Genomic DNA, 12,430 nt, shown 5'->3' with positions numbered 1-12,430 from the left:
CTGGGTTTAGAAAAGGCAGAGAACCAGGCAATGGCAACCCACTCCAGTACCCTTGCCTGGAGAATCCCATGGATGGAGGGGCCTGGTAGGCTGCAGTCCATGGGGTCACTAACAGTCAGACACGACTGAGCGACTTTACTTTCATGCATTGGAGAAGGAAATGGCAACCCACTCCAGTGTTCTTGCCTGGAGAACCCCAGGGACGGGGGAGCCTGGTGGCTGCCATCTACGGGGTCGTGCAGAGTTGGACATGACTGAAGCAACTTAGCAGCAGCAGCAGCAGGAGAGGAACCAGAGATCAAATTGCCAACATCCATTGGACCACAAAGAAAGCAAGGGAATTCCAGAAAAACATCTGCTTCTGCTTCATTGACTACACTAAAGCCTTTGTGTGGATCACAATAAACTGTGGAAAATTCTTAAAGAGATGGAAATACCAGGCCACCTTATCTGTCTCCTGAGAAACCTGTATGCAGGTCAAGAACCAACAGTTAAAACTTTACATGGAACAACAGACTGGTTCAAAATTGGGAAAGGAGTATGTCAAGGCTATATATTGTTACCTTGCTTATTTAACTTTAATGCAGAGTTGTTGTTCAGTCACTAAGTTGTGTCCAACTCTTTCCAACCCCATGGACTGCAGCATGCCAGGCTTCACTGTTCTTCACTATCTTCTGGAGTTTGCTCAGACTCATGTCCATTGAGTTGATGATGCCATCCAACCGTCTCATCCTCTGTCACCTGCTACTCCTGCCCTCAATCTTTCCCAGCATCAGGATCTTTTCCACTGAGTTCACTGTTCTCATCAGGTGGCCAAAGTATTAGAGCTTCAGCTTCAGCATCAGTCCTTCCAACTATATTGAGGGTTGATTTCCTTTAGGATTAACTGGTTTGATACTGGAGTGGGTTGCCATTCCCTTCTCCAGGGGATCTTCTCGACCCAAGGATCAAACCTGGGTCTCCCACATTCTTTACCATCTGAGCTACCAGGGAAGCCTAATTGGCTATACATCAATACAAAATAAAAAGTTTAAAGTTAAAAAAAATGCTGGCTTTAAACTCAACATTAAAACAAAAAACTAAGATCATGCCATCTGGTCCAGTCACTTCATGGCAAATAGAAGGGGGAAAAGGGGAAGCAGTGACAGATTTTATTTTGGGGGGCCCTAAAATCACTGCAGATGGTGACTGAACCATGAAATTAAAAGATGCTTGCTCCTTGGAAGGAAAGCTATGGCAAACCTAAATAGCATATTATAAAGCAGAGACATCACTTTGCCAACAAAGGTCCATGTAGTCAAAGCTATGACTTTTCCAGTAGTCATGTATGGATATGAGAGTTGGACCATAAAGAAGGCTGAGTACCAAAGAACTGGTGCTTTTGAATTGAGGTGCTGGAGAAGACTCTTGAGATCCCCTTGGGCAGGAGGGAGATCAATCCAGTCAGTCCTAAAGGAAATCAACCCTGAATATTCATTGGAAGGACTGATGCTGAAGCTGAAGCTCCAATATTTTGACCACCTGATGTGAAAAGCCGACTCATTGGAAAAGATCCTCATGCTGGGAAAGACTGAATGCAAAAGGACAAGGGGACAGCAGAGGATGAGATGGTTAGATAGCATCCTCGACTCAATGGGCATGAATTTGAGCAGACTCCAGAACATAGTGAAGGACGGGGGAATCTGGCATGCTGCAGTTCATGGGGTTGCAAAGAGTTGAACACAACTTAGTGACTGAACAACAAAAGAGGCCTTTTGAGTCATTTGATGAACAACCTTGCTGGAACCCAGGCCTTACCCCTTAGGAAAAAAGCAGAGCCATCTCAACATTGGGAGGCGTAATGTGACAGTGGGCCAAAAGAAGGCTGAGTGCCAAAGAATTGATGCTTCAAATTTTAGCACTGGAGATGATTCCTGAAAGTCCCTTGGACAGCAAGAAGAGCAAACCAACCAGTCCTAAAGGAAATCAACCCTGAATCTTCATTGTAAGAACTAATGCTGAAGCTGAAGCTCCAACACACACATACATGTAAAAAGGTGGAACCTCATTTTGTTTGCTTATCAAAGTAAATCTGCAGAACATAGATTTTGACACACGCTGCTTTTGACATTCTCTTGTGAAATTTCACTTCAATCCTGACTGTGTTATCACTCCCTGCGCTGGGAGACTATCAGAAAATTCACTGAGTGGGGAGCCAGGGGCCCAAAGTTGGAACTTGGCTCAGTGACTAACAAGTTTTGTGGCCTTGGTTAACTCATTTTTTTCTCCCAAGACCTCATTTTGTTGTTGTTGAAGGAAAAGAATTGGACTGCTAAATACAGTTGTATTTACAGGAGATGGGGTCCAGCCTTCCCCACCCCATCCCCGCCTCTGGCCCCACAGATACCAAAATGCTCAGATGCTCAAGCCCCCGCCTTCTGGATCTGTGGTCCCAAATCCACAGTTACAGAGGGCCAACTGTAATCTATACAGAATTTTATGATGTCGATATTTCCTTTTTTAAAAAAAATTGAGATATAATTCACATACCACTAATAGTCACCTTTTAAAATCATGCAATTCAGAGGGTATTTTTTAGTATATTCACAAAGTTATACAGTCATAACCACTATGTAATTCTAGAACATCTTCATCACCCCAAAAAGAAACCTATATTCATTAGTAGTCACTAGCTGTTTCTTCCACCCAGCCCTGTCAGCCACTAACCTACTTTCTGCCTATATGGATTTTCCTTTTATGCACATTTAATGTAAATGGAATCATAGAGCAGGTGCCATTTTATGTCTATCTGGCTGGTTTCACTTAGCATAATGTTCTCCAGGTTTATCCATGTTGTTGCATGAATCATTACTTCATTTCTTTTTATGGCTGAATAATATTCCATTGTATTAGTTTTGTTTTTAAACAAATAAATAATGGACAAAACATATTCTGTTCTCTTTTTCCCAGGACTCACTACCCAGCTCTAGTCTTTATCCCCATTGCTCATCCTTAAACTCTGGCCTTAAACATCACCCTGTCCCCAGATTCACCTCTATCCCATCTCTGAGCTACAGTGCGTCCTAGACTCTCACCCTATCTCTGACATTCTCCCACCCCTCATGCCTTATTCCTCCCCAAACTTGCTGTAATCCCCTTCCCATCTGTCACTCACAGATAGGCTTCATTTTTCACTTCATCTCTCAACCCATTGTTGATCAGTTGGTATGAAGTCACTCGTGACATATACCCCTTGGGAATTAGTTAAAAACCAAAAGCTTGATTCTGTAAAAGATTATAGACCAGGTAAATTCTCAAATGTTCCAGGCATCCAAACCACAGCTCCCAAATGCATGCATGCTTCCCTGCTGCCTTTCAGAGCCATCCTTGCACGCAAACTTCCAGGAGAAGACACTGTCCTGGGAGGACTCTGGGGCAGGAAGCACCTCTTCCCACTTCTGCTGCTTCTCCCAGGGGCAGAACTTGCTTCATCCTCAGTATGCCGGGCACCGGGCACTCACCCTTTCTGTCCCTGTGCTGCCTACAGAACGAATGCGAAGGGGACTTGGCAGAGGCAATGCCAGCGCTCGAGGCTGCGCTTGCTGCACTGGACACGCTGAACCCGGCAGATATCTCGCTGGTGAAGGCCATGCAGAACCCACCTGGGCCTGTCAAGCTGGTCATGGAGAGCATCTGTGTGATGAAAGGGCTGAGACCAGAGAGGAAGCCGGACCCCAGTGGCAGCGGTAACCCCTTCCAGCACCCTTCCCGACCCAGAGGTGTACACAGGCTGCCCTCTCCTGACAGGAAGGGAGCCAGCATCCCCACTCATCCTGCCCCAGGCCTGCAGGCCGTATCATGGTCTCTTAGGGGAAATAAGATAGGCCCCAGGATACGGATGTACTCACTTGTGTTTCTTCACCATGCTCTCCCCTCTCAGTCAGTAAGGAAAATGCAGGCATCTTTAGGTGAAGCCAAACTCAGTCAAGGCCCCCGCCGACAAACTGTTACACAAATGAAGGTCTTGCGGACAAGAGGACTGATAGGGAGCAAGCACACAGAGCAGTATGTGGGTGAGAGGGAGGGAAAGAAACAAAAAGAGCGAGGGACAGAAAGATAAAGGAGAAACAGAAAAAGAGACAGAGACACTGCAAGAGATAACCAGAGGAAAAAGGAAACTGAGACAGACACAGAGAAATGGAGAGAAAGACAGTGAGGCTGAGCAGGAAATGGAGACCTGGACACCTAGATACATGTGGCATGTGTAGGCATGAAGAGGTCATAAACAGAGAAAGAGGTCAGGATGAAAAGAAATCTGGAGGAAGAAAGACAAACACAGGGAGGGGTGAGTGGGCGAGTGAGAGACTCTTACAGTGTCAGATACAGATGACAGAGAAAGATGTTGGCAAGAGAGAAAAGCAGAAATAAGCTAAGACACAGAAAAGCTGAAAGTGAACAATGGAGACAGAGCAGAGACCCTACCCCCCCCCACCCCCAACCAGAGATACAGAGACATACAAAAATACAGAGTGAGTGGGAAGAAAATAGGCCAGAAAGAAGAGAAATAGAGACAGGAAAACAAAGACACACACACAGAGAATGGCTGTAGGAGGTGAAGTGGAACATGAGCTGCTGGTGAAGGATTAGAGGAAGAAAGGGATAAAGGAGGCAGAGAGTGAAACTGACAGGCCTGAGGAAGACCAGGGTACAGAAACTCAGAAGACGGGAGAAAAGGAATAGTGGGGAGAGAGAGGAAAGTTTATATAATAGAGCCTAGAAGCATGAATAAGTGAAAATTCATTCTTAAAATTTAAATTAGATGTAGAATGTTGCAATAAAATCAGTGTCTTTAAAACTGAAAGAAAAAGTGAAAGTGAAGTCACTCAGTCATGCCCGACTCTTTGCGACCCCATGGATAGTAGCCTGCACCAAGCTCCTCTGTCCATGGGATTTTCAAGGCAAGAGTACTTAAAGAGTCTTAAAACTGCACAAGGACTTAAAAACCATCTCCTGTGATATTTCTTGCCTTTTGAATCCTTGTATCCTTCGAACAGTCCTGCTATTCCTCCATTACTTCTGAAATGTTAGAAATTCCTGATGCCTCCTTTGAGAGACTCTGGCTTCTGCTTCCTAGTGAATAGCACTCCCTCTTCCTTGGCTGGTTTCAGGACAAAAACCACATGAAGAAATGCAGAGGTGATCAGAAATGGACAAATAGGGAGAGGATGTTACAGGAGACTCTAGGGAAGCATCTGAGGTGTAATAAGTGAGTCTGAGTAAAGATGAGCTAGCCAGTGCTTTTCCACTCTGGCTGTACCCTGGTATACCTGGGAACTTAAAGAATGCTAATGCCCTTGCCCCTGCTCCTAGAGACTCTTATTCCTTTAGCCTAGGGTGTGGCCTGGGCATTAGTATTTTTCTTAAAGCTCCCAGGTGATTCTAAGGCACAGCCAAGATTGAGAACTACTGAAATATGCAAAGCAGGGGCAGGTCTCAAAAATCAGTTCTCTTCTTCGATCACTGATGTTGGCCACAGGATGCATCATCCACCTTTCTTATTTTAAAATTGAAGTGAATTTTGTATGTTATTCACAAAATAACTCACAGAATTTAGCCAGTATATTGGGATGGAGCAAAAGCACAAATAAATTGATTTTGTACTTAGTCGCTCAGTTGTGTCCATCTCTTTGAGACTCCTGACTGTAGCCCGATAGGCTCCTTTGTCCATGGGGATTTTCCAGACAAGAATACTGGAGTGGGTTGCCATGTCCTCCTCCAGGGGATCTTCCCAACCCAGGTAGATTCTTCCCACCTTGCAGGCAGATTCTTTACCGTTTGAGCCACCAGGGAAGCCCAAATTAGTTTTGGATACCATAAATTTAAACAAAGCACTTCACTTCCTAGGATGCAAAGAAAAACTTTTATTGGAAATATTTGTTTAGTATCTAAGCTTGCTTTAGAAACAGGACATATTTGACCTGTTGTATAATACAATATCTCAAGTACAACTCTTTTTTTTTTTTTTTAACTTTTTATTTTGTAGTGGGGTTTAGCTGATCAATATTGTGATAGTTTCAGGTGAACAGTGAAGTGACTAAGCCATACATATACATGTATCCTTTGTACCCCAAGCTCCCCTCTCATCCAGACTGCCACATAACATTGAGCAGATATTTTTTGATGAGTGGAGCTTGGCAAGGGTTTATCATCAAAAAGAGTGATATTTTTCTAACACATTGACAAAAGGAGCACTTCCTAGGGTGGGATCAGGGCTCACTCATTTATTAGCCATCATGAGGGGTGCTAAGGTGAACAAAGGCCCTGTTTCATTTCATCGCAGGCTGAGGACAGTCCTCTGTCTGGTTGCAAGTCTGCAAGTTGCTTCCCCTACCCTCACTCTTTCTCTGGAGACACTCAGTCACTCACTCACTCACTAGAAGGACTGATTCATCCCAGGGATGACAAAACATGCTCTATCAGACCCACCTCCCATATTTGGAAAAGAATATTCAAAATATTAATACATGCTTATGGATCCAGTTGCCCTCTTCATGTATGACTGGGGAAAAGGGCAACATTCATTAAATTCATGTTAAAAACTGATAATCAAGCACTATGCCAGATTGTAATAAACACAGAAGGAGCAAACAATTTTTTAAATGTATAATTGATTTACTATATTAGTTTTAAATGTATAACTAGTGACTCAAGATTATTATAGATTATAGGTCTATTAATAATCTATTAATAATCTATTAGGTTATAGATTATTATAGGTTATATAGATTATAGATATTGGAGAAGGAAATGGCAAACCACTCCAGTGTTCTTGCCTGGAGAATCCCATGGACGGAGAAGCCTGGTAGGCTGCAGTCCATGGGGTCGCACAGAGTTGGACACTGAAGCAACTTGGCAGCAGCAGCAGATTATAGATATAATCTATTTATATAGATTATATAAATTTACTATAAAATACTGACTATATTCCCTATGTTGTACAATATATTCTTTAGCTTACTTACTTTAATCATAGCAGTTTGTACTGCATAATCCCCTGCCTTTATATTGCTACTCTTCCTTCCATCTCCCCACTGGTAACCACTACTTTGTTCTCCATATCTGTGAGTCTGTTTCTGTTTCGTTGTATTCATTCGTTTTATTTTTTAGATTCCACATATAAGTGATAACATATAGTACTTGTCTTCCTCTGTTAGACTTATTTCACTAAGCAATGTCCCCCAAGCCCATCCATGTTGCTACATGGCAGTATTTCATTCTTTCTTATAGCTCAGTAATATTCCATTGTTTTCAATATCTTCTTAATCCCATCATCTCTTGATGGGCACTTGGGTTGTTCCCATATCTTGACTATTGTAAGTAATGGTCCATGAACATTGGGGTGCACATATCTTTTTGAATTACTGTCTTTGTTTTTTTCCAGATACGTATCCAGGAGTGGAATTGCTGGATCAATTTTTAGGTTTTTGAGGAGCCTCCATACTGTTTTCCATAGTAGCTGCACCAATTTACATTCCCAATAACAGTATTTGAGAGTTCCCTTTTCTCCATATCCTCTCCAACATTTGTTATTTGTGGTCTTTTTAATGATGACCATTCTGACAGGTGTGACATGGTACCTCATTGTGGTTTCAATTTGCATTTCTCTAATAATTAGTGATGTTAGGCATCTTTTCAGTGTGTGTTAGCTATCTGCATGTCTACTCAGGAAAAATGTCTATTCAAATCTTCAGCCCATTTTTTGATTGGATTGTTGTTTTAAATATGGAGTTGTATGAGCTGTTTATAGATGGATATTAGCCTCTTACTGGTCATACAATTTGCAAATAATTTCTCCCATTTCAGTAGGTTGTCTTTTTGTTTTGTTCATCATTTCCTTTTCTGTGCAAAAGCTTTTAAACTTAATTAGATCCCATTTGTTTAGTTTTGTTTTGCTTTTGTTTCCTTTGCCGTGGGATAAGAATCCAAAAAAATATTGCTATGATTTATATCAAAGAGTGTTCTGCTTATGTTTTCTTCTAGGAATTTTATGGTTTCTAGTCTTATATTTAGTTTTAAATCCATTTTGAGTTTATCTTTGTGTATGGTGTTAGGAAGTGTTCCCATTTCATTCTTTTACATGTAGCTGTCCAGTTTTCCCAGCACCACTTATTGAAGAGACTGTCTTTTCCCTGTTATTTATTCTTATCTCCTGTGCTGTGCTTAGTTGCTCAATCATGTCTGACTCTTTGTGACCCCATAGACTGTGGTCCCCCAGGCTCCTCTGTCCATGGGGATTCTCCAGGCAAGAATACTGGAGTGGGTTGCCATGTCCTCCTCCGGAGATCTTCCCAACCTAGGTCCCCCACATTGCAGGTGGACTCTTTACCAGACATCTGAGTCACCAGGGAAGCCCTTTTTATCTCCTATATCATGGATTAATTGACCACAAGTGAACATGTTTATTTCTGGGCTGTCTATTCTGTTCCATTGATCTTTGCATCTGTTTTACTTTATCAGTCCTATACTGTTTTGATTACTGTAGCTTTGTAATATTGTCTGAAGTCAGGGACTGAGATAATTTCTGCTTTGTTCTTTTTTTCTCAATATTGTTTTGGCTACTCAGGGTCTTTTGTTGTTCTATATACATTTTAAGATTATTTTTTCTAGTTCTGTTTTTAATATTTTGAAAGGTTTTTACATTAGATTGCTTTGGGTAATATGGACATTTTAATATTAATTCTTTCAATTCATGAGCATGAGATATCTTTCCATTTATTTGTACCATCTTCAATTTCCCTCCACAGTGTTTTATAGTTTTCACAGTATAGGTCTTTCACCTCCTCAGTTAAGTTTATTCCTAGGTATTTTATTCTTTTTGATGATTTTAAGGAGATTGGTTTCTTGCTTTCTCTTTCACTATTAATGTATAGAAAAACAACAGATTTCTGTATATTAATCCTGTACTCTGCAACATTACTGAATTTATTTTTCAGTTCTAATAATTTTTCATGGAGACTTCAGGGTTTTCTATATATAATATGTGTTATCTGGAAATAATGACAGTTTTCCTTTGTCCCTGCCAATTTGGATGCTTTTGTTTCTTTTCCTTGCCTGACTGCTGTGGCTAGGACTTTGTTTCATTGATCTTTTCTATTTTTATCTCTATTTTATTTATCTTTCTTTGATCTTTATTGTTTCCTTCCCTCTGCTAACTTTGGGCTTTGTTCTTTTTCTCTTTTTCTAATTCCTTTAGTTGGCAGATTAGGTTGTTTGAGATTTTTCTTGTTTCTTGAGGTATGCCAATATCACTATAAACTTCTCTCTTAGAGCTGCTTTTGTTTTGTCCCATAGATTTTGGAAAATTCTGTTTTTCTTTTCAATTGTCTCAAAGTATTTTCTGATTTCTTCTTTGATTTCCTCACCGACCCATTGGTTTTTAGTAGTTTATTTTTGTGTTTTTATCATTTTTCTCCTTGTAATCGTTTTTCTAGTTTCACATTGTTGTGATCAGAAAAAATAAAAAAGTTTGATATAATTTCTAGCTTCTTAAATTTGTCAAGACTTGTTTTATTGCCTAGCATGTGATCTATCCTGGAGAACATTCCATGAGCACTTGAAAAGAATGTGTATTCTGCTGGTTTGGGTTGGAATTTCCTCTAGACATTGTTAAGTCCGATTGGTCTAATGTGTCATTTAAGACCACTGTTTCTTTATTCATTTTCTCTCTGGATGATCTAATTACGTAAGTAAGGTGTTACTAAAGTCCCTCCTATTAGTGTATTAATGTCAGTTTCTCCCCTATGTCTGTTAATATTTGCTTTATATATTTGTATGCTCCTGTATTAGGTGCATATATGTTAACAAATGTTATATTTTCTTCTTGTATGGATCCCTTTATCATTATACAATGATCTTGTTTTTCTTTTGCTATAGACTTTGTTTTAAAGTCTATTTTATCTGATATGAGTGTTGCTACCCCCACTTTTCTTTTCATTTTCATTTTGTGAAATACCTTTATCATCCCCTCATTTTCAGTCTGTGTGTCTTTAGCTCTAAGAAGAATCTCTTATTAGCAGCAGTCTTGTTTGTTTGTTTTTTTTTTTAATCCAGTCAGTCATTCTATGTCTTTTTATTGGAGAATTTAGTCCATTGACATTTAAAATGATTATTGATAACTATAAACTTATTGAGATTTTTTTTTACTTCTTTTCTGGTTGTGCTTGTAGTTTTCTCAGTTATTTCCTTCTTTTAGCCTTTCCCTTATGGTTTGATCATTTTCTTTTATCCTTATGCCCTGTTCCTTTCTATTTATTGTTGTATCTATCATAGATTTTTTATTTTGATTTGTGGTTACCATAGGGGTAATATGTGTTGACCTATAAAGTGTATCTACTTGTTTAAATCTGATAGTCATTTAAATACAAACACATTCTAAAATATTTATATTTTCACTCCCTTCCTCCATGTTTTGTGTTTTTGATGTCATATTGTACATCTTCATGTTTATGCCTTAACTGATTATTGTAGATATAGTTGATTAAACAATTTTTTGTCTTTTAATCCTCATACTAGCTTATTTAACTGATTGATCCACAGCCTATACTATATAAGTACATTTATTAGTGGGATTTTCATTTCCTATAAATTCTTACTTCTTGTTATAGTCTTTTCTTTTTCCACTTAAAGAAGACACTTTAACACTTCTTTTAGATTTGGCTAGTATTGATGAAATCTTAGGTTTTGCTTGTCTGATAAGTTTTTATCTCTCCTTCAATTATGAATGATAGTATTGCTAGGAGAGTATCCTAAGTTGTAGGGTTTTTCCTTTCAGGACTTTAAATATATAATTTCACTGCCTTCTGGCTTGCAAAATTTCAGCAGAAAAATCAACTGATACCCTTATGGGAGTTCCCTTGTATGTGACTCTGCCTTTCTTTTGCTGCTTTTAGAATTCTCTATCTTTAATTTTTGCCATTACAATTATGATACCTCTAATGTCACCTCCCAGGGGCACATGTCCCAACCTGATTGCTTTTCCTCTCTTCTTGAACAGCTCCATGTGGATCTCTGTTTACAGCCTTGGTTGTCAAAGAGTCTTCCTGCCAGTCTCCAGTTGGTTTTCAAAGAAATTTGCTCCACATGTAGATGTATTTTTTAATATGTTCATGAGAGGAAGTAAGCTCAGTATCATACTACTCTGCAATCTTGTTGCCCTCCCCCAGAAGGTTACAGCTTTGAGGGAGAAGCACACAGTTAAAACTAAACCAAAAAAAAAAAAAAATCACAGATTCCCATTTCTGCAATCTATAAAGCATTTATGGATATTCTAGCCTCCGAGATGAAAGAAAACACTCCATAGTTCAGTTCAGTTCAGTTCAGTCACTCAGTCATGTCCGACTCTGCGACCCCATGAACCACAGCATGCCAGGCCTCCCTGTCCATCACCAACTGCTGGAGTTTATCCAAATTCATGGCCATTGAGTCAGTGATGCCATCCAACCATCTCATACTCTGTCAACCCCTTCTTCTTCTGCCCTCAATCTTTCCCAGCATCAGGGTCTTTTCAAATGAGTCACCTCTTTGCATCAGGTGGCCAAAGTATTGGAGTTTCAGCTTCAACATCATTCCTTCCAATTAACACCCAGGACTGATCTCCTTTAGGATGGACTGGTTGGATCTCCTTGCGGTCCAAGGGACTCACAAGAGTCTTTTCCAACACCACAGTTCAAAAGCATCAATTCTTCGGCGCTCAGCTTTCTTCACAGTCCAACTCTCAAATCCATACATGACCACTGGAAAAACCATAGCCTTGACTAGACAGACCTTTGTTGGCAAAGTAATGTCTCTGCTTTTTAATATGTTGTCTAGGTTGGTCATAACTTTCCTTCCAAGGAGTAACCGTCTTTTAGTTTCATGGCTGCAATCACCATCTGCAGTGATTTTGGAGCCCAAGAAAATAAAGCCAGCCACTGCTTTCAGTGTTTCCCCATCTATTTGCCATGAAGTGACGGGACTGGATTCTGTGATCTTAGTTTTCTGAATGTTGAGCTTTAAGCCAACTTTTTCACTCTCCTCTTTCACTTTCATCAAGAGGCTCTTTAGTTCTTCTTCACTCTCTGCCATAAGGGTGGTGTCATCTGCATATCTAAGGTTATTGATATTTCTCCCAAAAATCTTGATTCCAGCTTGTGCTTCTTCCAGCCCTGCATTTCTCATGATGTACTCTGCATATAAGTTAAATAAGCAGGGTGACAATATACAGCCTTGACGTACTCCTTTTCCTATTTGGAACCAGTCTGTTGTTCCATGTCCAGTTCTAACTGTTGCTTCCTGACCTGCATATAGGTTTCTCAAGAGGCAGATCAGGTGGTCTGGTATTCCCATCTCTTTCAGCATCTTCCACAGTTTATTGTGATCCACACAGTCAAAGGCTTTGGCATAGTCAATAAAG

General features: G+C 40.1%; 1 protein-coding gene across 2 annotated transcripts in view; it reads left to right on the top strand.

Annotated features, from left to right (window-relative positions):
- The window catches only part of DNAH3 (dynein axonemal heavy chain 3), a 248,787-nt gene that overhangs the window by 199,844 nt on the left and 36,513 nt on the right, over positions 1–12,430 (top strand). For both annotated transcript variants that reach the window (XM_061401328.1, XM_061401327.1), the window contains exon 51: positions 3,527–3,725. In XM_061401328.1, the coding sequence (XP_061257312.1) occupies positions 3,527–3,725 (199 nt within the window). The remainder of the gene's footprint in view (positions 1–3,526; positions 3,726–12,430) is intronic.

Source organism: Bos javanicus, chromosome 25 (assembly GCF_032452875.1).
Source record: "Bos javanicus breed banteng chromosome 25, ARS-OSU_banteng_1.0, whole genome shotgun sequence".
In the NCBI taxonomy this organism is placed as follows: domain Eukaryota; kingdom Metazoa; phylum Chordata; class Mammalia; order Artiodactyla; family Bovidae; genus Bos; species Bos javanicus.
Note: the sequence above shows the minus strand (reverse complement) of the source record. Positions and strands in the feature narration are given on the sequence as shown.